Below are 20,985 nucleotides of genomic sequence, written 5' to 3'. Positions count from 1 at the left end.
GGCTGATTAGGCACACTGAAGAGAAAGAACATCTCAGAAAAACAAAATAACATGTGGAACAGTGAGAGAGCAAGAGAAAGAGAGAGAAGCATGCACTGGTAAAGTGAAAAATCCAGTTGTGTGATAAATGACTCAGTCGATGCCAGGTCCTGAGGGCTTTAGGCCCAACCTAAGAGTATGGTCTTTCTCCAAAGAACCAGGCAGTTGACTTGACTTCCAGGGACAAAAGTTGGGGAGCATGTGGATGAGTCGTACAGCCCCCTCCCCACTTCCTGGCCCTTATCCTATCTTCATGGGGGACAAGATGGCTTGTGTTTGATAAAAGTTGTTCTAGGCACAGGCAATTCAGATCATGCACTAAGACAGTGAGGAACCATCACTCGTTGGCACAGATCTTCATAGACAAAGAGAATACCCATCAATTGAATCAGGAATCTAAACCAGAGGGAAGCCAAGGCACATCTCAATTGCCAAATATGCCTGTGGAATGCAGAGAAGTAGTAACCCTGCTTATATCAGAAATGAGAGCTATCCATTGCATGTTTTCCTCGTGCCGTTTAACCATGTTTCTTTGAGCTGTCTCATTTCATCATGCTAAAATCCTGATGGGAGCTCCCGCTGCAGTGCGATGGGTTAGGAATCTGACTGCCATGGCTCAGATCACTGCAGAAGCGTGGGTTCGATCCAGCCTGGCACAGTGGGTTAAGGATCCCACCGTAGCTACAGCCCATGGCAAAGATCACAGCTGCAGCTCGGATTTGATTCCTGGCCGGGGAACTTCCATAGGCCATGGGTGTGGCTATAAAAAAACAAAGTCCCAATGAAGGCAACACATGATATTTACGTCTTCTGTGGAGTAGTCTTAATACTCACATGAAGATGGACAAGTAAAATGGAATGAGCATTGACTTTGAATAAGGCCAGACATTTTCAAATGGTGCTAAGGAGGTGACATCATCTTAAGCAGAATGGCTTCAAATAGTCCTATATCTAGGAGTTTCCTGGAGGCACAGCAGGTTAAGGATTCGCATTGTCACTGCTGTGGCTCGGGTTCGATCCCTGGCCCAGAAACTTCCACATGCCATGGGCATGGCCAAAAAAAAATAATAATCCTATATATAATTTCCTTTTGCTGATTTCCTTTCAAGAAAATTAAATTCAGCTTCTTCATTTGAACAAGCTGACCTCCAGACTGAGCCCTTTGTAGACAGGAAAAATGGTGAAAATCCACTTTCCAGTGAATAAAACCCCAAATTTAAGAATGGTGGTTTTGGAGTTCCTGTTGTGGCTCAGCAGGTAATGAACTCAACAGGTATCCATAAGGATGCGAGTTCAATCCCTGGTCTTGCTCAGTGGGTTAAAGATCCGGCATTGCCATGAGCTGTGGTGTAGGTCGCAGACATGGCTCAGGTCCTACTACGTTGCTGTGGTTGTGGTGCAGGCAGCAGCTGCAGCTCCAATTTGACCCCTAGCCTGCGAACTTCAATATACTTGGGGTACAGCCCTAAAAAGACCAAAAGAAAAAAAGAATGGTGGATTTTTGCAGGAGGAACCCGTAAGTCTGGTTAGGTCTTTTTGAAATAAACAAAAATCAGGAGAAAGTTGATCCATAGATCTCCTCCTAAGTTCGTTCTCCTGCCGCCTGAGCGCAAGTAGTTACAGTGCCAGTCAGAACAGGACTGGCATGGCTAGATTTGGGGAAGTAATTAGAACTTGGGGGCTCATAGGATTTCGTGAAAACCTTTCTCTCTGTTTCAGTTTGAACTGAAGGCCTTTTTTTTAACCTCTCTTCCTCTCGTGCTCAATGAGGGATGACTTGCATCGATAAAAATCTCTTCAGATTCTGTCAGCCAGATCATCTCTATCTTATTTTGTGTTAAGAATTTAAGGCCATGGAGTTCCCTGGTGGTTCAGGGGGTTAAGGATCAGACATTGTCACAGTTGTGCCCTGGGTTGCTGCTGTGGCTTGGGTTTGATCCCTGGCCCAGGAACTTCCACATGCCGTAAAAAAATTAGGAGTTCCTAATTTAGGAGTTCCTAATTTTAAAAAAAAATTAGGAGTTCCCGTAGTGGCGCAGTGGTTAACGAATCCGACTAGGAACCATGAGGTTGCGGGTTCGGTTCCTGCCCTTGCTCAGTGGGTTAACGATCCAGCGTTGCCGTGAACTGTGGTGTAGGTTGCAGACGAGGCTCGGATCCCGAGTTGCTGTGGCTCTGGCGTAGGCCGGCGGCTACAGCTCTGATTAGACCCCTAGGCTGGGAACCTCCATATGCCATGGGAGCGGCCCAAAGAAATAGCAAAAAAGACAAAAAATAAATTAATTAAATAAAAAAAAATTAAAAGAGGAGTTCCCGTTGTGGCACAGTGGTTAAAGAATCCGACTAGGAACCATGAGGCTGTGGGTTTGATCTCTGGCCTTGCTCAGTGGGTTAAGGATCCAGCGTTGCTGTGAACTGTGGTGTAGGTTTCAGACGAGGCTCGGATCCTGCGTTGCTGTGGCTCTGGCATAGGCCGGCAGCTACAGCTTCAATTAGACCCCTAGCCTGAGAACCTCCATATGCCACAGGAGCGGCCCTAGAAAAGGCAAAAAAGACAAAAAAAAAAAAAAAAAAAAAAATTAAAAGAATTTAAGGCCACAACCCCAGGAGAGAATTGTCCTGGTAGCTCTTACAATATCCACTTCCGACATTTTTTGCCATTGATATATGTTTTATTCTTTCATTCAACAAATATTTACCAAGTGCCTGCTCTATGCCAACTATTTTATTACTCTAAGGGTTGACAATAGAGCAGTAAGCAGGAAGGGGAGGGAAGGAAAAAAAGCCCTTTCCTATTACAAGGGTTTAGTACAGGGAGTTTCTTTGTGGGGAGAGGGGATAATGGAATTGTTCTGTGTCTTGATATCAGAGCAGTGACTTCAAAGGTGCTAAAAAATTTAAATGGTGCTTTACCTCCTCAAAACCCACAAATCTATACATGGGATAAAATACCAAGAATGGTATACCAGAACAAAGTTAATTTCACTGATATTAACTTAATAAAATTAAATGATAGAAAACAAATCAATAACTCCTAATCCAGCAGGGAAAACAACAATAAACAAAGTAATAATCAATATGCCAGATAATCACCCATGGGGAGAAGGACTTCAAAGGCAGAACGAAGGGTATGCGACAGAGACAGATGGGGATGGTATTTTAATCTGGGGGCTTCTGAGAGCAGTCGGTCTCTATGAAGGTGACTTCTGAGCTGAACCCTGAATCAGACCCAGAGGGAGGTACTCCTGTGAAGAAGGTGGGAACAGTGTGCCAGATGAAGGGAACTGCACATGCAAAGTCAGGAACAAGCCAGAGTTCCCATCAGGGCACAGCAGAAATGAATCCCACTAGGAACCATGAGGTTGCGGGTTTGATCCCTGGCCTCACTCAGTGGGTTAAGGATCTGGCATTGCCATGAGCTGTGGTGTAGGCTGCAGATGCAGCTGGGATCCTGCATTGCTGCGGCTGTGTCTGTGGCCGGCAGCTGTAGCTCCAGTTAGACCCCTAGCCTGGGAACCTACATATGACGCAGGTGCAGCCCTAAAAGGCCAAAAAAAGAAAAAAAGAAAAAAAAAAGTCAGGAACAAGCTAGTATTTAAGTAAGTTTTAAGGTGTTGTTCATGCCTTTTTTTTTTTTTTTTTTCACTTTTAGATTTGTTTTATTCTTAACCCTGGAACAAAATCCTGCAAGCATTATAAGCTCAAGATAGAACTTACCTTAAAACAACCAACAGTTAATATTTTGTAGTTTCGTTGGGCCAGGAAATGGGGAGTAGTTTGGCTGGGTGACTGGCTCAGGTCTCTCATAAGGCTTCAATAAAGATGTTAGCAGGGGAGTTCTCTTGTGGTGCACCAGGTTAAGGGTCCGATGTTGTCACTGCAGCGGCTCAGGTCCGTACTGGCCTAGGAACTTCCACATGCTGCGAGCACAGCCAAAAAAAAAGTCATTAGCAGGAACTGTGGTAATCTCATAATCTCATATCTTTTTTTTTTTTTTTTTTGTCTTTTGTCTTCTGTCTTTTTGTTGTTGTTGTTGTTGCTATTTCTTGGGCCGTTCCCGCGGCATATGGAGGTTCCCGGGCTAGGGGTTGAATCGGAGCTGTAGCCACCAGCCTACGCCAGAGCCACAGCAACTCGGGATCCGAGCCGCGTCTGCAACCTACACCACAGCTCACGGCAACGCCGGATCGTTTACCCACTGAGCAAGGGCAGGCACCGAACCCGCAACCTCATGGTTCCTAGTCGGATTCGTTAACCACTGCGCCACGACGGGAACTCCATAATCTCATATCTTGACAAAAGACGGGGATCTGTTTCCAGCCTTACACTGAGCAGATCTCAGTTGTCCACTGATTGATGGCAGCTCCTGGACATACGGACCTTTTTTAAATTTATTTTTATTTTTTTGTCTTTTTAGGGCCACATCCGGGGCACATGGAAGTTCCCAGGCGGGGGTCGAATTGGAGCCACAGCCGCTGGCCTACACCACAGCCACAGCAATGCAGGATCCGAGCTGCTTCTGTGACCTACACCAGAGTTCACGGCAACACCAGATCCTTAACCCACTGAGCAAGGCCAGGGATCGAACCTGCAACTTCATGGTTCCTAGTTGGGTTCATTTCTACTGCGCCACAACAGGAACTCTGGGACCTCTTTTTTTTTTTTTTTTTTTTAAGAAGTGTAGTTGATTTACAGTGTTGTGCCAATTTCTGCCATATAGCAAAGTGACCCAGTCATACATACATACATATTCTTTTTCTCATATTATCCTCCATCATAGCCCATCCCAAGAAACTTGATATATGGAGCTTTACACAGGGCAGAGAAAGAAAGAGAGACAAAGAAAGGGAGAGAGGGCAGGTAGGGAGGAGGGGGAGGGAGGAAGGGACAAGTGAAGATCAGAAGGACACAGGCACAGCAATGCAGGATCTGAGCCACATCTTCGACCTCTACCACAGCTCACAGCAAAACCAGATCCTTAACCCACTGAGTGAGACCAGGGATCGAACACGAGTCCTCATGGATACTAGTCAGGTTCATTACCACTGAGCCACAATGGGAACTCCAACAAACTTTATAATCTTATATCAGAATGGGTTTTTATCATTTTTGCTATACTCCACTTGTTGGAGGCAAGTCACATGTCTAGCCCACATTCAAGGAGAGGGCATTACACACGGAGTAAATACGAGGGCCCTTTGGGATCTTAGCTACCTTAGAGGCTGCCTGATGTACCCACATCCTCCTAGAGGCATTTTTTCCAGGGGGATGGACCCTTGGTATCTTGAGCTTCCTTCTCAAAGCAGGACATTGGTGCCAGTCTGGACAATTCGTGCAATTCCAAATTAAGACACACGGGGGCAGCAGAAACACACAGCTAGGACGTCTCACGGTCCTCAAGTCCCGGCAACAGCAGTTTCCAGGGAGCCTCCTGGTACCAGGCGCATACTTGCTACTCCTGGTTCCTTCACCACAGGGAAGCTGCAAACTCAGCTTCCCCCAAGGCTTCCCAAATTGTGGCACATTAGGAAAGTGGCGTTAAGTGTTTCAGTTTTTCCATCCATCCAACCGGCAGGACATATGAATCTCTGCTTCCTCTTCCCTCTGCACCCAGGAGCAGCACTGTCTGGGGTCCAAAAGGGGAGGGGCCACCAGACCCTAATCTGAGGCAGTGCAAGAAGAGGCTGTGAGAGAGAAGAGAGAGATACTGTGACTGTGATTAAAAATAAAACAATTGTGCGGAGTTCCCATCGTGGGGCAGTGGTTAACGAATCAGACTAGGAACCATGAGGTTGCAGGTTCGATCCCTGGCCTTGCCCAGTGGGTTAAGGATCCAGCGTTGCCATGACCTGTGGTGTAGATCGCAGATGCGGCTCGGATCCCACGTTGCTGTGGCTCTGGCATAGGCCGGTGGCTACAGCTCTGATTAGACCCCTAGCCTGGGAATCTCCATATTCCGCAGGAGTGGCCCAAGAAATGGCAAAAAGACAAAATAAATAAATAAACAAATAAGTAAATAAAAATAAAACAATTGTGGGAATTCCAGTCGTGGCTCAATGGAAACGATCTGACCAGTATCCATGAGGACACAGGTTTGATCCCTGGCCTCACTCAGGGGGTTAAGGATCTTGCAAGTTGGGTCGTTTTGGGTTTTTTGTTTGTTTGTTTGTTTTTTACCACCCCTCAGCATATGGAGTTCCCAGGCCAGGGATCAAACACAAACCAGAGCAGTGACAATGCTGGATCCTTAACTACTAGGCCACCAGGGAACTCCAGAATTGCACGGGTTTGGGGTTTTGTTTTGTTTTTAATGTTATGGCCACACCTATGGCATATGGAAGTCCCCCGGCCAGAAATTGAATCCAAGCCACAGTTGTGACCCACGCCACAGCTGTGGCAACACCAGATCCTTTATCCCACTGTTCAGGGCCAGGATTCGAGCCTGTGTCCTGGCAGTGCAGAGATGCTGCCAATCCCGTTGCAGCATAGCAGGACTCGAAGAAAGAGAAAGAGGCAGTCTTTTCCCCCTCCCCACTTTCCTTGGATTATAGAAAATATAGCCCACCTGATCCTTGGGGTAGAGCCTCCTTGCCTGTCCACTAGTATCCCCTCACAAGGCTCTTACCTTAATAAATCTATTTCTTGCCTATCACTTTGCCTCTTGATGAATTCCTTCTGCAATGAAATGCAAAGAACCTGAGCCTCAGTAAGTCCAGATACCAGGTGAGTGATTCTAATATAAAAAAAGACGTGGAGATGGGGAAAGCTGAGGTTTGGGATGGAAATGCTATATCAGTGGACAACTATAAATGTAATAAATTCATTGAGTAATATGAAAATTAAATTAAATTAAATTTTAGAAGAAAAAAAACATGGAGAGTTCCCATTGTGGCTCAATGGGTTAAAAACCTGACTAGTATCTGCGAATGCAGGTTCGATCCCTGGTCTTGCTCAGTGGGTTAAGGATCTGGTATTGCCATAGATCACAGACGCAGCTTGGATCTGGCATTGCTGTGACTGTGGTGTAGGCCATCAGCTGCAGCTCCGATTCAGCACCTAGCCTGGGAACTTCTACAGGCCACACATGTGGCCCTTTAAAAAAAAAAAAAAGTAGGCCCAAGTTTAGGCTGGTTTTGAATCGGAAGTGTTTCAGCTTCACTGTCTGTAAACAAAATATGTTGCAGCCATCACATTACAGAGAACTCAGGAAGGAAACAAAGAGTATCTGCCATCCAGCAGGCATCAGACTCCAGTCACCACCAATGGTGCAGCCTGAGGAAGCTCAGGAGGTGAAAACACAGAATAAGGGCCCCAAGGAGCTGCCGTGCATATCAAAGGAAATGATCTCAGTGAAGCCCAGATCTTTGCATCTTCCCATACAAAGAAAAGTGCTAAATTCCTTACCTTGAGCTATCAGGTTTTCTTTTATTAACAGTAATCTTCTGTTCCAACTACCTGGTATTGCTGCAAAAAAAAAAAAAAAAAAAAAAAAAAAAAACTCCTATATATCCTGGCTTCCCTCACCCCCACCTTCTTTAGAACAGTTTTCTCAGCCTTATTTGAGATGCTGTCTCACAGGCTTGAAGTCCTAAAAATGTTCACCAAATAAAACATAACTCAGTTTTTAGGTTGTGCTTTTTTTTTTTTTTTTTTTTTTTTTTTAGTGGAGAGTCAAAACCCCCCCAACCCCGTCTGTCCTGTTGACTTCTTTATCCTCAATGCCCACAAAACCCAGAGAAGAGTCAGGATTGACTATGGTAACCGAGCAGGACCCTATGGGGCCCTCCTGGGGCAGGCCCTTCCCCCATATCCTCTGCTTTAGCTCCTCCAGGAAGTGGGAAGATAACTATCTGATGCACACTTCCTGAGTTGGTTTACAAATGTGAAAATCCCCCCTATCACACCTGAACTACCTGATGGCCAGGAGCACATGACCCGCAGGCCTCCTGGAGCCTAAGGACTGATAATGTGACTCCCTGTGACCTCACCATCAGCCAGCAGATCACTTGCCCACGAAACCCCTCCCTTACCTGGCTTTTAAAACAGCTTTACAGGAGCACCCATTGTGGGGTCAGAGGTTAGCAACCCGAATGGCATCCATAAAAGGACGTGGGTTCGATCCCTGGCCTCGTTCAATGGGTTAGCATTGCCGTGAGCTGTTGTGTAGGTGTCAGACATGGCTGGGATCACCCGTTGCTGTGGCTCTGGGGTAGGCCGGCGTCTACAGCTCTGATTGGACCCCTAGCCTGGGAACCTCCATATGCCGAGAGTTCGGCCCTAAAAAGACCAAGAAAATAATAATAATAAAAAAAATAAAACAGCTTTACAATTTTGTTTGGGCTTTTTGAGGGCATCAGCCACCAGCCTCCTTGTATGACCCTGAAATCAACTTTTTCTGCTCCGCACTCTGCCATTTTGGTTTCTTTGGCTTTGCTGGTGTTGGACAGATGAACACTGTGGGCAAGCTTTCTTTCTCAGCACCTTGGGGTCAGGGACGAGGCTGAGTCTGAGAATAAATCTGAACTAGCTGGAGAGAGTCCAGTCTCAGCAAATCTAAGGACTGTTCTCCCAGGATTTCCCAAAAGAAGGTGGAGGAAAGGAAAGAAGCATTTTGTGGGACTTCAAGGCCCCTCCAAGAAGCTAGAACTTAAAGCCTTTGGCCAAGACAAGAATGACCAGACCCTTATCATCACCATGCCCATCTCATTGTAACACCCCTTCCCACACCTTGAGCAACTTGGCCTACTCCTTCCTATCCCCTACTAGGAAATATATGTAGTCCACTCATCACTAAGCCCCTATGGGGCCTTATACACCCCCAACCAACCAGCAAGCGTATCATAAGACCCCTCTTTCTCCAACCAATCAGCAGGTCCAGCAGGCATATCCTGAGACTTCTCCTCTCCCTGGGCTATAAAGACAGACATGACCACAAGCTTGAGGTCAGCTCTCCCTGATGATGAGGAAGTCATCCTGCTGCACTAGCAACCTCTCTTATCTCAATAAATTCTTCTTTCTCTTCACCCCACTATGAGTTCAGAAATTCGTCTTCCAACCCACATGCACAGATCAAGACACATTTCCCTTTTGGATAAAAAAGGGCTTCCCTAGGACACAGGGCACCAGCTGAGCTGATGAGCAATAAGATGTATAGAGGGAAGGACTTTGATGTGGAAACACTTCTTGAGAAAAGGAGCTTTTTTTAAACTTCTGTACCTGCAGTACATGCAAGTTTCCAGGCCAGGGATCAAGTCAGAGCTTCAGCTGAGACATATGCCACAGCCACAACAAGGCGGGATCCAAGCCACGTCTACACCACTGCTCATGGTAATGCCAGATCCTTAACCCACTGATTGGGGCCAAGGATCAAACCCGAATCCTCCCAGAAACATCTCATCTTTAACCTGCTGAGCCCCAAAGGGAACTCCAAGAAGCAAGACATCTTAAAGCAGCTGCCCATACCCTCTTGGGTGGTCCTAGACCCCACTGAGAATCACACCAGACCTGGGAGCCCTCTCCCTGGAGAAATGTACATTCATAGGCACTCCCATAATTTCAGTGGTTTTAATGGTTCAGAGTAGTGGCTCCAGGGTTAGGCTGCCTGGTCTGATAGCCTGGATCTGCCACTTGCTAGCTGTGTTCCCACGGAAAAGTTCTTGTCTCCTCACAGAAAGACTTCAGAAATGATTCAAAAATAGAGAAAGTAAAGTGAGGATTGATTTAAGCAAGACATGCTTCCAGAGAAGAGGCTGGCAGACAGGCGAGCAGCTGCCCTGCGTTTATGAGGAGCGTACAAATGATCGGGCCAAATATTCATGGCAAAGGAGGGGATTGGGGTCATATTCCCTGATTTTCATTCCAGTTTCACCTTCCCCTGAAAAGAGGAGGAGTTTTTGTCCTTTTTTACCCTGGATCAGAAGTGTCATGGCATCAGTCCATAATGGGAACTTCTTACCTACAAGGTAAATTTGTAATGGGAGCATAAGTTACCTTCAGACTCTGGATTTAGCACCTTTTTCCACCTTTCTTTACCCATGCTCCACCCTGACCCCAGGTACTTATCACCGAAAATATGTGGTTTCCTGTCAGTCTGGAGGTTCTTGCTTTTCTTTGCCTACAGAGGCCCTCTGTTTACAAGATATATGGTTTCTTGCCACCTGGCCCACGGCCCCTGCTTTTTTTCAGCTCATACCCAACTATCTGCCTGCTGTAATAGGTCACCTTGGGCAAAGTCCTTATCTCCTCTATGCCTCAGTTTTCTTTCTGTGAAATGGGGGGAAATTGTACTAATAGCTATATCTACTTGGTTGGATTATTGGATAATTAAACATGATAAGGTGGTGGAGGGATTAGTGCAACAGGTGGCAAACAGTAAATACTCAATGATCATTATTATTATTATTATTATTATTATTACTATGAGGAACCCCATCGTCAGTTTCTCAGGGGTACATGGAGCAGTTTATACCCTGCTTTAGGATCAGGAGGAAGATATACAAGTATGCAGTCAGGGCTGGGTAGTAAATTGGAAGGGAAGGCAATTTTGAGATTCTGTGGTTTTTCCGTCATTCATTCTCAAGGCTAATTCCCACAGAGAGCAGAAGTAAATCCAAAAGGTAATCCCGGAGTTCCCATCGTGGCACAGCAGAAACCAATCCATGGGAACCAATCCATGGAAACCATGAGGTTGTGGGTTCAATCCATGGGAACCATGAGATTTTGGGTTCAATCCCTGGCCTCGCTCAGTGGGTTGAGGATCCAGTGCTGCCATGAGCTGTGGTGTAGGTCACAGACATGGCTCAGATCCTCTGTTGCTACGGCTGTGATGCTGATTGGACCCCTAACCTGGGAACTTCCATATGCTGCGGGTGCAGCCCTGAAAAAAATAAACAAATATAAATTTAAAAATTTAGGAGCTCTGTCTGTGGCACAATGGGAGGTGTCATAAGACTGCTGGGACACAGTTTTAATCCCCAGCCCAGGCATAGTGGGTTAAGGATCCAGCGTTGCTGTAGCTACAACTTAGGTAGCAGCTGGGGCTTGGATCTGATTCTTGGCCCAGGAACTCCATATGCCTTGGGAAGGCCAAAAAAAAATCTTTTTTTTTTTTTAATGGAGGAGGGGGCTAAGTAAGGTAGAAAAGTTAACTGTGATTCATGAAAATTATGTGGTCTTGGGTCTGAAGAACATGCTAGGGAAGTACAGCCTGCTGGAGTCTTTCCCTGACACCATGGTTGAGCCTGGCAGGCCACCCCCACTAACACCCATGGGTCTCTGTCTTCCTGAGAACACAGGCAGGCTGAGCCAAGGGCCAGGGAGCCAATCAGGACCTGGGAACAGGCCAGGGGGCCTTTCCCAGCCCTGCCCGGCCTCAGAGGGATTAGACTGACTGGGTACATTTGATACTCACCGGATCACAGCCACCTGGCTGCCTGGCCCCGGGGGGAGGAGGTGCTGGACATGTTTGTGGGCTCAGCTGGGGGGCTGCACCAAGGGCAAGGAGTGGCTCCCACATCTTCCTGATGCCTTGAATGGCCGGCCCATGGCAGGGCATGCCTGGAAGCCAGCAGTGGCTCCTGGTGCTGCTGGTGCTGAGATACCTGCTGCCCACAGGTAAGGGTCATTGCTGGTCCCGGTCCTCTGGGGGACGGGGGGAGAGGATATGGGTATGCAAGAGTGTGGGCTTGCTCTTGGATGGTGTTGAATGTCAACTGCACTGGTCTTCCTTTTCAGCTTGGTTTCCACCCAACTGTCACTTCTTCCATGTTTCCAAACATCTCACCAACAAAGATCATTTTCCCTTCCCTTTTCCTCTTTACAGTCCTCTTCTCCACCTGACAGTACATTCCACTGTTATTGATTTACTTGTTTATCTATCTCCTCCTCTGGCTTATGAGCCCCCTAAGGACAGTGAACTGTTTTGTTCACTGATTTGTCTCCAGCACCTGGATCAATACTTGGCATATTATAGGCCCTTGTAACCTAGGTCCAGACAGGCTGGGGGTGGGAGGCACAGTGGCCAAAGACTCAAGTTTGGGGTTGAATCCCACCTTCACTGGTCACAGCTATGACTCCTGAAGCCATTTGACTTGGTCTTCTGTGGCTCAGTTTTCCCCATCTGCAAAATGGACATGATGATAATAACAGGACTTAGCCTGCCAGGCACATTGGCAAGATGTGATGGGGTTGTGGAGGTAATGGCTGGCACACTGAGGGGCCACTGGGCAATGAGAGTTACTGCTATGAAGTGGGAAGGGCACATATGAGTCAAAGGAGGGGCATGGATGGGACCTTCTCTGCAGGGCACCCAGAAGAAACCACAATTTCTAGGCAGGCTTGAGAAGAAGCTGCAAAGAGGATTGATGATAACATAGGGAGCTGGGAGACCGCTTATCCCGTGGCCCCATTTTTTTGAGGAGAAAACTGAGATTCACTGAGGCTTGGGATTTCCCAGGGCTCCCCTAACAGGACAGGCAGGTCGAGGTCCCAGACTCCTCTCTCTTAACTCAGTGCCACATCCTTTCTTCCTCCCCTGGGCAGGTCACTCAGTCACTCAATGGGCATTTATTTGTTGAGTCCCTGCCACATACCCCGTAGGCTGTGGGGACACGGCAGGCCTGAGGCCGTCACTGAGAAAGAAGCAACACAGTGGGAGAGATGAGGGGTTTGAAAGTTGTATTTGTTTCCCAGAGCTTCCCTAACAAAAGATACCATTGCCTGGAAGCTTTAACGACAGAAATTTGTCTCCCAGTTCTGGAGGCCAGAGGACTGATGTCAAGGTGTCTATCTGCAAGGTTGGTTCTTTCTGAGTGTTATAAGGGAGAATCTGGTCCATGCCTCTCTCCTCGCTTCCAGTGGTCCCCTGGCAACCTTTGGCCTTCTTTGGCTTCCAGTGGCCTCCCTCCAGTCTCTGCCTTCATCTCCAGTGTTCTGTGTGTGCTTTTCTGTGTCCAAATTTCTCCTTTCTGTCAGGACACCAGTCATGTTGGATTAGGGCCCCATCCTCTTCCAGTACAACTTCCTGATGACCTAACTGCATCTGTGCCAAGCCTGTTTCCAAATAAGGTCACACTGTGAGAGGTGCGAAAGGTTAGGACTTCAACATATGAATGTGACAAATGTCCATGGGGAAGCAGTTCTACTCTTTTTTTTTTTTTTCAGGGCCACACCCTCAGCACATGGAAGTTCCCAGGCCAGGGGTCAAATTGGAGCTGTAGCTACTGGCCTACACCACAGCCACAGCAATGCCAGATCCGAGCTGTATCTGTGACCTACACCACAGCTCATGGCAAGGCCAGATCCTTAACCCACTGAGTGAGGCCAGGGAATGAACCTGCATCCTAATGGATGCTAGACGGATTTATTCACCGCTGAGCCACAACGGGAACTCCCAGAAGCAATTCAAATTATTTTTTCTTTTCTTTTTGCCTTTTCTTGGGCCTCTCTCGTGGCATATGGAGGTTCCCAGGCTAGGGGTCTAATCAGAGCTGTAGCCACCGGCCTACACCAGGGCCACAGCAATGTGGGATCCGAGCCGAATCTGGGACCCACATCACAGCTCCTTAACCCACTGAGCAAGGCCAGGGATCAAACCCGCAACCTCATGGTTCCTAGTCAGATTCGTTAACCACTGCACCACAACGGGAACTCCCAAGAAGCAGTTCAAATCTTAACAGAGAAAGGAAAGGCAGCTGAGTGATGCTGGGGTGGGCTGGGAGGGGGGACCTTCTCCAAGAAGATGGGGTCACAGGTGAGCCCTCTTGTCAGAAAGTGTCATGCACTGGCCTGGCCTGAAGCAAGGTGGGGTGGGGTGGGGGAATACCAGCCCAGGGGGTTAAGTCAAGGACACCTGAGCGGGGGGCGACCCGCTCAGGTCACCCCCGACCCACATTGCAGAGGAATATGAAGTGAGAGAAAGAAGGAACTTTTACTCCGGTGGGTCTCATATTGAGGACATAGCAGCATCCCCTACAGGGCTTATTAAAACAGTTCCTGGGGGAGTTCCTGTCATGGCTCAGTGGAAACGAATCTGACTAGTATCCATGAGGATGCAGGTTCAATCCCTGGTCTTGTTCAGTGGGTTCTGGATCTGGCGTTGCCATGAGCTGTGGCATAGGTCACAGATACAGCTCAGATCCCACGTTGCTGTGGCTGCAAAGTAGGCTGGCAACTGCAGCTCCTACTAGACTTCTAGCCTAGGAACTTCCATATGCTGTGGGTGTGGCCCCTAAAAAAGAAAAAAAAAAAAAAAAATACTGTTGTTCGCAAAAACAAAAAACCTTTTCTGGGAGTAAGTTTGGAATCTGCATTCTAATAAGTTATCAGGAGACTCTGATAAGACCAGTCAAAATGGCCCAGGGAACCACATTTTGAGAATCACTGTCTTATAACCTGGTCTGCGTCTGCTTTATAAACAGAAGCAATTTACTCTGCAAACAAAACGGAAAGTGAAAACCAATATCTCTATGAACATGTGCCAGCCAGGAAGCCCATAGGAGCCTTCCTTTGAGATGTGGGGCCCCAGTCTTGCCCACGTAAAAATCATTCCTGTGTATGAGAGGGTGGGGGTAGGAAAATGGGGTGTTGAAATCCAGATTCTTGGTTCCCACCTACTGAACTCAAATTTCCAGGGAAGGATGGAGGGATAAATTAGAAGTTTGGGATTAACATATACACACCATGGGAGTTCCTGCTATGGCACAATGGGATCAGAGGCGCCTCTGCAGTGCTGGGACATGGGTTCGATCCCCAGCCCAACACAGTGGGTTAAGGATCCAGAGCTGCAGCTCGGATCTTATCCCTGGCCTTGGGAACTCTGTATGCCATGGAGAGGCCAAAAAAGAAAAACAAAACAAAATATATGCACACTACAATATACAAAATAGATGATCAACAAGGACCTACTCTAGCCCAAGGAATTATACTCAATATTTTGGAATAAGCTATTAGGGAAAAGAATCTGAAAAAGGATAGATAGATAGATAGATAGATAGATAGATAGATAGATAGATAGATAGATAGATAGAGATAGAGATAATAGAATCGCTTTGCTGTACACCTGAAACTAGCACAACATTGTAAATCAACTACACTTCAATATTAAAAAAAAATCTAAAAAGAAAGAAAAAAATTTAATCTATTAGTTTAAAACATTTTTTCCAGGGAAGGAGCCTTGGGGAAGTTCTTTTACCATCCAGGCAAACCTCAGTCTTCTCACCCTTAAAATGGGTTTGTTTGTGGGAAGCGATGAGCTAAACAAAGAATAGATTTCAAATGGTAGGATACATCACCTGCAGGGGTAGAGCTTTAAAACACAGAGGGCTGAGCACCAACATTTCAGAACCAGCAGGTCTGGGATGGAGATGGGGAATCAGTGTTTGTAACAGGTTTTCTGGTGATGCTGATGGCCCATGACCACTTGCAGAAGCACTGAGCTAAGGCTCTGAAAGGCTGGTGAGTTTCATAATGGAAGCATCACCCCAGGGACTCTAGGGTCAGGCGGAATCAGGAAGATGAAACTCTGGGGAAACATGGGACTAAATTGGCTAAGAGTGAAAAGCAGTCTGTGTTGGAAAGGCAGGTCAAGCTCAGGACTTAGATGTGGAATCCAAGTCACTTTTATTCAAAATGACACACTGGTGGCTCAGTGGTTAACAAATCCGACTAGGAACCATGAGGTTTCAGGTTCCCTGGGCCTTGCTCAGGGGGTTAAGGATCTGGCATTGCCATGAGCCGTGGTGTAGCTCGAAGACTCAGCTCGGATCCCGTGTTGCTGTGGCTGTAGCGTAGGCTGGCGGCTACAGCTCTGATTTGACCCCTAGCCTGGGAATCTCCATATGCCGCGGGAGCAGCCCTAGAAAACGCAAAAAAAGACAAAAAAAAAAAACAAACCCCAAAAAACAAAATGACACACTGTAGGGATCTCCCTTGGGGCTCAGCAGGTCAAAGATCCAGTGTTATCACTGCAAGGGCTTGGGTCGCTGCTCTGGCTGGAGTTCAATCCCTGCCCCGGGAACTTCCCCATACTGTAGGCACAGCCAAAATATATTTATATTTAACTAAATACTAGTTTTATTGAGAATGTGGACATTATTCAATTATTATGAATATTGGGGTTTGACATGATGCTGACCCAGTGAGCATGACCAATCCTAAAAGCATGGTGGTTATTTTTACTGACTACAGTTATTTGCTTTGTGCTAGGATTTGTGCTAAGCCTTTTGCCCTACAAGTCCTGGTAATGACTCTCTGAGATAAGTGGTGTTATACACATAATTCTAATTTACTGAAAGGGAAACTCAGGCACAAAGAGGTTGCATGCCTTGCCTAGGCCACAGAGGAATCAAACCCAGAACTGATGGCAGAATCCGCTATGTCACTATGATATTATAACACTGAACTGGGCCTTCTCTGGCTTCCTGGGACTCTTAGACCAGCTGTGTAGATTAGGAAAAAAAAGTAGGGAAGGAGTTCCCACTGTGGTGCAAAGGGATAGGCAGCATCTTTGGAGTGCTGGGTCATGGATTCAAGCCCTGGCCCAGCACAGTGAGTTGCATATCTGGCATTGCCCACAGCTTCAGCTTAGGTCATGATTGCAGCTTGGCCCAGGAGCTCCATATGCTGCAGGAAAGCTAAAAATGGGGGAAAAAATGTAGGGTAGTCCCTGTTGTGGCTCAGCAGGACAAGGACCCAACACTGTCTCCATGAGGATGCAGGTTCCATCCCTGGCCTCGATCAGTGTTGCCTCAAACTGCTTCATAAGTCACAGATGCAGCTCAGATCTGGTATTGCTGTTGCTGTGGCTGTGGTGTAGGCCAGCAGCTACAGCTCCAATTTGACCCCTATCCTGGGAACTTCCATGTGCTGCAGGTATGGCCCTAAAAAGAAAGAAGAAGAAAAAAAAGAAAAGAAAAGAAGGGAAAAGAGTAGAAAATGATTTCCACATGTTGGGGAAATATAAATTTAAAACCATAAAACCACAAGCATTAATCCAGAACGTGATGCACTTCAGAGACGATTTGCTAAGAGATTGTGAGAGAGAAAGAAATTCCACCCTTTTCCATAGCCAAGCTGGTACAACCTATTCTATTCATGTTTGCAATATAAAGGATAATTAATCCTCAAGTCAGAGGACTTTACAGCACCATTTGTCACACACAGGTCATCTGAGATTCACCCTGGTAACTGGAGTGATGATTTATATAGGTTAGTTGGTTACAGTGATAATTTGTATAGGTTAGTCACAGCAAAATCAAATATATCTTCTCTTTACAACAGGAGGGAATTTTGCAACTTGAAGCAAGGCACCCACTAGAGTTGGCCTCCTATACTCCCACAGAAACTGGGGGACTGGGAGATGTAATTTTTTTAATTTATTTAAAAATTTTTTATTTTTATTTTTTATTTTTTTATTTTCATTTGCTCTTACACAGACAAAGTCCAGGATATAAAATCCAGGGGAGAAGAGTTCCCATCATGGCACAGCGGAAACGAATCTGACTAGGAACCATGAGGTGGCGGGTTCAATTCCTGGCCTCGCTCAGTGGGTTAAGGATCTGGCATTGATGTGAACTGTGGTGTAGGCTGGCGGCTATAGCTCCAATTAGATCCCTAGCTTGGGAACGTCCATTTGCCGCGGGTGCGGCCCTAAAAAGCAAAAAAAGTATAAAAAGTAAAAAATCAAATAAAATCTAAAGGAGCGGAGAGGGGAGGGTTGGGGGTCGTTTGCCTGGTTTTTGTCATTCAAGGGACTGCAAAGAATTCACAAGAATTGGGTCTTAAAGGAGCGAGAGTGTAAGGGTCAGGAGTTCCCACTGTGGCTCAACAGGTTAAGAACCTGACATAGTGTCTGTGAGGATGAGGGTTAGAACCCTGGGTTCGGAGGGGAGGGGGTGGTTAAGGATCTGATGTTGCCAGAAGCTACAGCGTAAATCACAGATGCAGCTGGGATCCAGTGTCCCTGTGGCTGTGGCTGTGGCCCCAGCTGCAGCTCTGATTGGACCCCTACCCTAGAAACTTCCATGTGCTGCAGGTGAGGCCGTAAAAAGGAAAAAAAAAAAGTGTAAGGGTCTGAGGTAAGGGCAACTGAGGCATGAATGGATACCCAGAGGAATTGAACAACCACCTCCCACTTTGCTTATGCTCCCAGACTTCTGTCCTTGGGATAAAATCCCAATGTGGCCTAAAAATCACTGCCTTCTGCTCCCCTTAGCGCCTTCCTCCAGCTACACTGGCCTCTGCTATTTCTGGAGAGTCTTAGGCCTCAGGGCCTTTGCACTTGCTCTTTGCTCTGCCTGAGTGCTCTCTCTGCAGCTCTGCCCAAGGCTAGCTTTGTGTCATCATTCAAGGTATGACTGGCTCCTTTCAGAAAAATCAGACAGAAAAAAGAATGTATACATGTATGTGTGACTGGGTCACTTTGCTGTACAGTAGAAAATTGACAGAACACTGTAAACCAGCTATAATGGAAAACTAAAGGAGTTCCCATCGCGGCGCAGCAGAAACAAACCTGACTAGGAACCATGAGGTTGCGGGTTTGATCCCTGGCCTCGCTCAGTGGGTTAAGGATCCAACGTTGCCGTGAGCTGTGGTGTAGGTTGCAGACGTGGCTCAGATCTGGCATTGTGTGGCTGTGGAGCAGGGCAGCAGCTACAGCTCAGATTAGACCCCTAGCCTGGGAACCTCCATATGCCACAGGTTTGGCCCTAAAAGGACAAAAAGACAAAAAAAAAAAAAAAAAAAAAAAGAAAGAAAGAAAAGTCAGACAGGAAATACCCTGTTTTAGAATTCTCAGAGCAGCAAAATACCTGAAATTACCTTGTTTGTTTAATTACTATGTTTCCCTCACTAGATTGTATATTCCGTGAGAGTGGTACCTGTCTGGGGCCCCACAGCCTAGAGGAATCCCAGCTTAAACATGTGATATGGGGCCTCTCAGAACCTCTGTTTCTTCCTCCCTAAGAAGGGGAACATAGAAAAGTTTCAAGAAGGATTAAATAAACAACTCTTGGAGTTCCTGTTGTGGCTCAGCTGGCTAAGGATCCAACATTGTCTCTGTGAGGATGCGAGTTCAATCCCTATTCGTGCTCAGTGGATTAAGAATCCGGCATTACCATAAACTGCAGCATAGGTTGCAGCTGCAGCTCTGATTTGACCCCTAGCCTGGGAACTTCCATATGCTGCAGGTATGAGTGTAAAAAGAAAAAACAAAAAACTCTCAGAACATGTAGGGGACGTAGAATGGGGACAGTATGTATAAGTGTTTGCTGTTTTTGTTGGTATAATCCTTGGGTTCTAGCAATAGAATTTAACCTACACAAGACGCTCAGGACATATTTATTGGATGGTTGGATAAGTGGGTAGCAGGTTATTAAGCAGAGTAGGGCAGTACCAAGCTCTTTCTAAGCTTTGGTACTGGCTTATGTCAAAACGGACAGCCTGGCTGGGGAAGGCCAGGGACTTCTCGTTTATACACCTCCCCACCCCCAACCCAGGACTCCCAGCTCCCCACTTCAGAGCTCAAATGTCAGATCAAACAAAGGGGAGAGCAGTGATCTAAGTAAACGTGGTCCTGTCTGTCTTTGAGGAGTTGGACTCTTTAAAACGAAATTTCCTTTTAAAGGTGCTCCAGCTGCCTCAGCTCTAAGCAGGTCCAGGGGGAAAGAGCACAGCCCTTGGCTCAAAGCCAGAAAAACAACTCTCTTAAAGTTTCTATTTGTTCCAACTCACTTTTTTTTTTTTTGGCTCCTCTGCAATTTTTTAAAGGAAAAAAAAAAAGCTCCCTGCCATGCAAAGGAGGGGGCACCCTCCACCCAACCCTTGTCAATATTGCTTTATTGTTTTTCCCCCAGGGCTACTTTTGTGGTCTTGCAGCAGGAAATTATCTGGAGGCTTTCTTCAGTGCTGGAAGCCTCGTGACCAATCCTGTTGGGTGAGGAGTTAAGAATGTCAGAACTGCTCAGTTCAAGTCTTCCCCGAGCCTGCTGGGAAGCCGTTTACAGACGCCAGGCCTCCTCCTGGTTTCAGGGCTCAAATATCAGCAAATATGAAGAGAGAAAGGATGCGAGGAACTGGGAGTTTTTGCCTTCTCCCTCCCACCTTTCACTGACAGACTTGAGGAGTGCAAGATTTAGAAGAGAGAGAGATGGAGAGGAGAGAGATGGGAGGGAAAGGGAGAGAGGGGGGAATGTGGGGAGCAAGTGATGAAGTGAGGTGCCTGTTTTTCTGCATTTCTCTCCCATCTATCAAGTGCCTGCTTTGTCCCTGTCACAAAATATGGCACAGGGACTGGCAAGTGGATGAAGGATCCGAGGTATTTAGATCTGTATTCATGTGGTCAAGCCTGACGGCATATCTGAATGCCTCGAAGCTTTTAAAACAATTCTAAGCCAGCACTCCACCCTAAATTGGTATTTTTTTCTTTAAAAAAAAAAAGGCTTTCACAGGAGGTTTTAATGTAGAGCCAGGATAGAGAACCATTGACTGAAATAAAAGTTTTGAAATGATGACCTAGGGCTTGATTCAGACCCTGGGATGATGTGTTTGTTTTATGACCTACTGTCTTAAAAATATTTGCATTCCTCCATATTTCGAAATCTGGTAGTTCATAAAATTTCCATGTTTCCTTTTTTTTTAAGTTAGGACTTCCAGCCATTTTAGACATACCACCCAGCAGAAGTAGAATAGCAACTGCCCCTTTAAATGGAGCAAGAGGAGGTCTTCAATTTGCCACAGACTCCACCACTCCCTGTTGCCTCCTGGATGCTGAGACACAGCACCCAACTCCCCTCCTCTTCACAGTTGCACTGCTGGTCCTTCTTTGGAATAAAGTTTAGAGGATGGTGAAATATTCATCTAGCATTAGCATCTCCATGTCAAGTGGGAAATGGGGGTCTCATATTCCCAGGAACACAGAAAGAAGTAGTATTTCTTTCTAGAAGTCAAGAT

The 20,985-nt window shown here is 46.5% G+C and overlaps 1 protein-coding gene across 7 annotated transcripts in view; it reads left to right on the top strand.

Annotated features, from left to right (window-relative positions):
- Window positions 1-11,456: 11,456 nt before the first annotated feature.
- The window catches only part of MUC16 (mucin 16, cell surface associated), a 193,485-nt gene continuing 183,956 nt past the window's right edge, over window positions 11,457-20,985 (top strand). For all 7 annotated transcript variants that reach the window (XM_085012717.1, XM_085012714.1, XM_085012716.1 and 4 more), the window contains exon 1: window positions 11,457-11,652. In XM_085012717.1, coding sequence (XP_084868843.1) covers window positions 11,571-11,652 — 82 coding nt within the window. In that variant the 5' untranslated portion in view covers window positions 11,457-11,570. The remainder of the gene's footprint in view (window positions 11,653-20,985) is intronic.

Source organism: Sus scrofa, chromosome 2 (assembly GCF_054392235.1).
Source record: "Sus scrofa isolate SSC_HxYL_T2T_F1_AM1 chromosome 2, Sscrofa_HxYL_maternal_Yorkshire_Landrace_v2.0, whole genome shotgun sequence".
Classification (NCBI taxonomy): Eukaryota; Metazoa; Chordata; class Mammalia; order Artiodactyla; family Suidae; genus Sus; species Sus scrofa.
The sequence above is the reverse complement of the archived record's forward strand: the minus strand, read 5'-3'. Positions and strand labels throughout refer to the sequence as shown.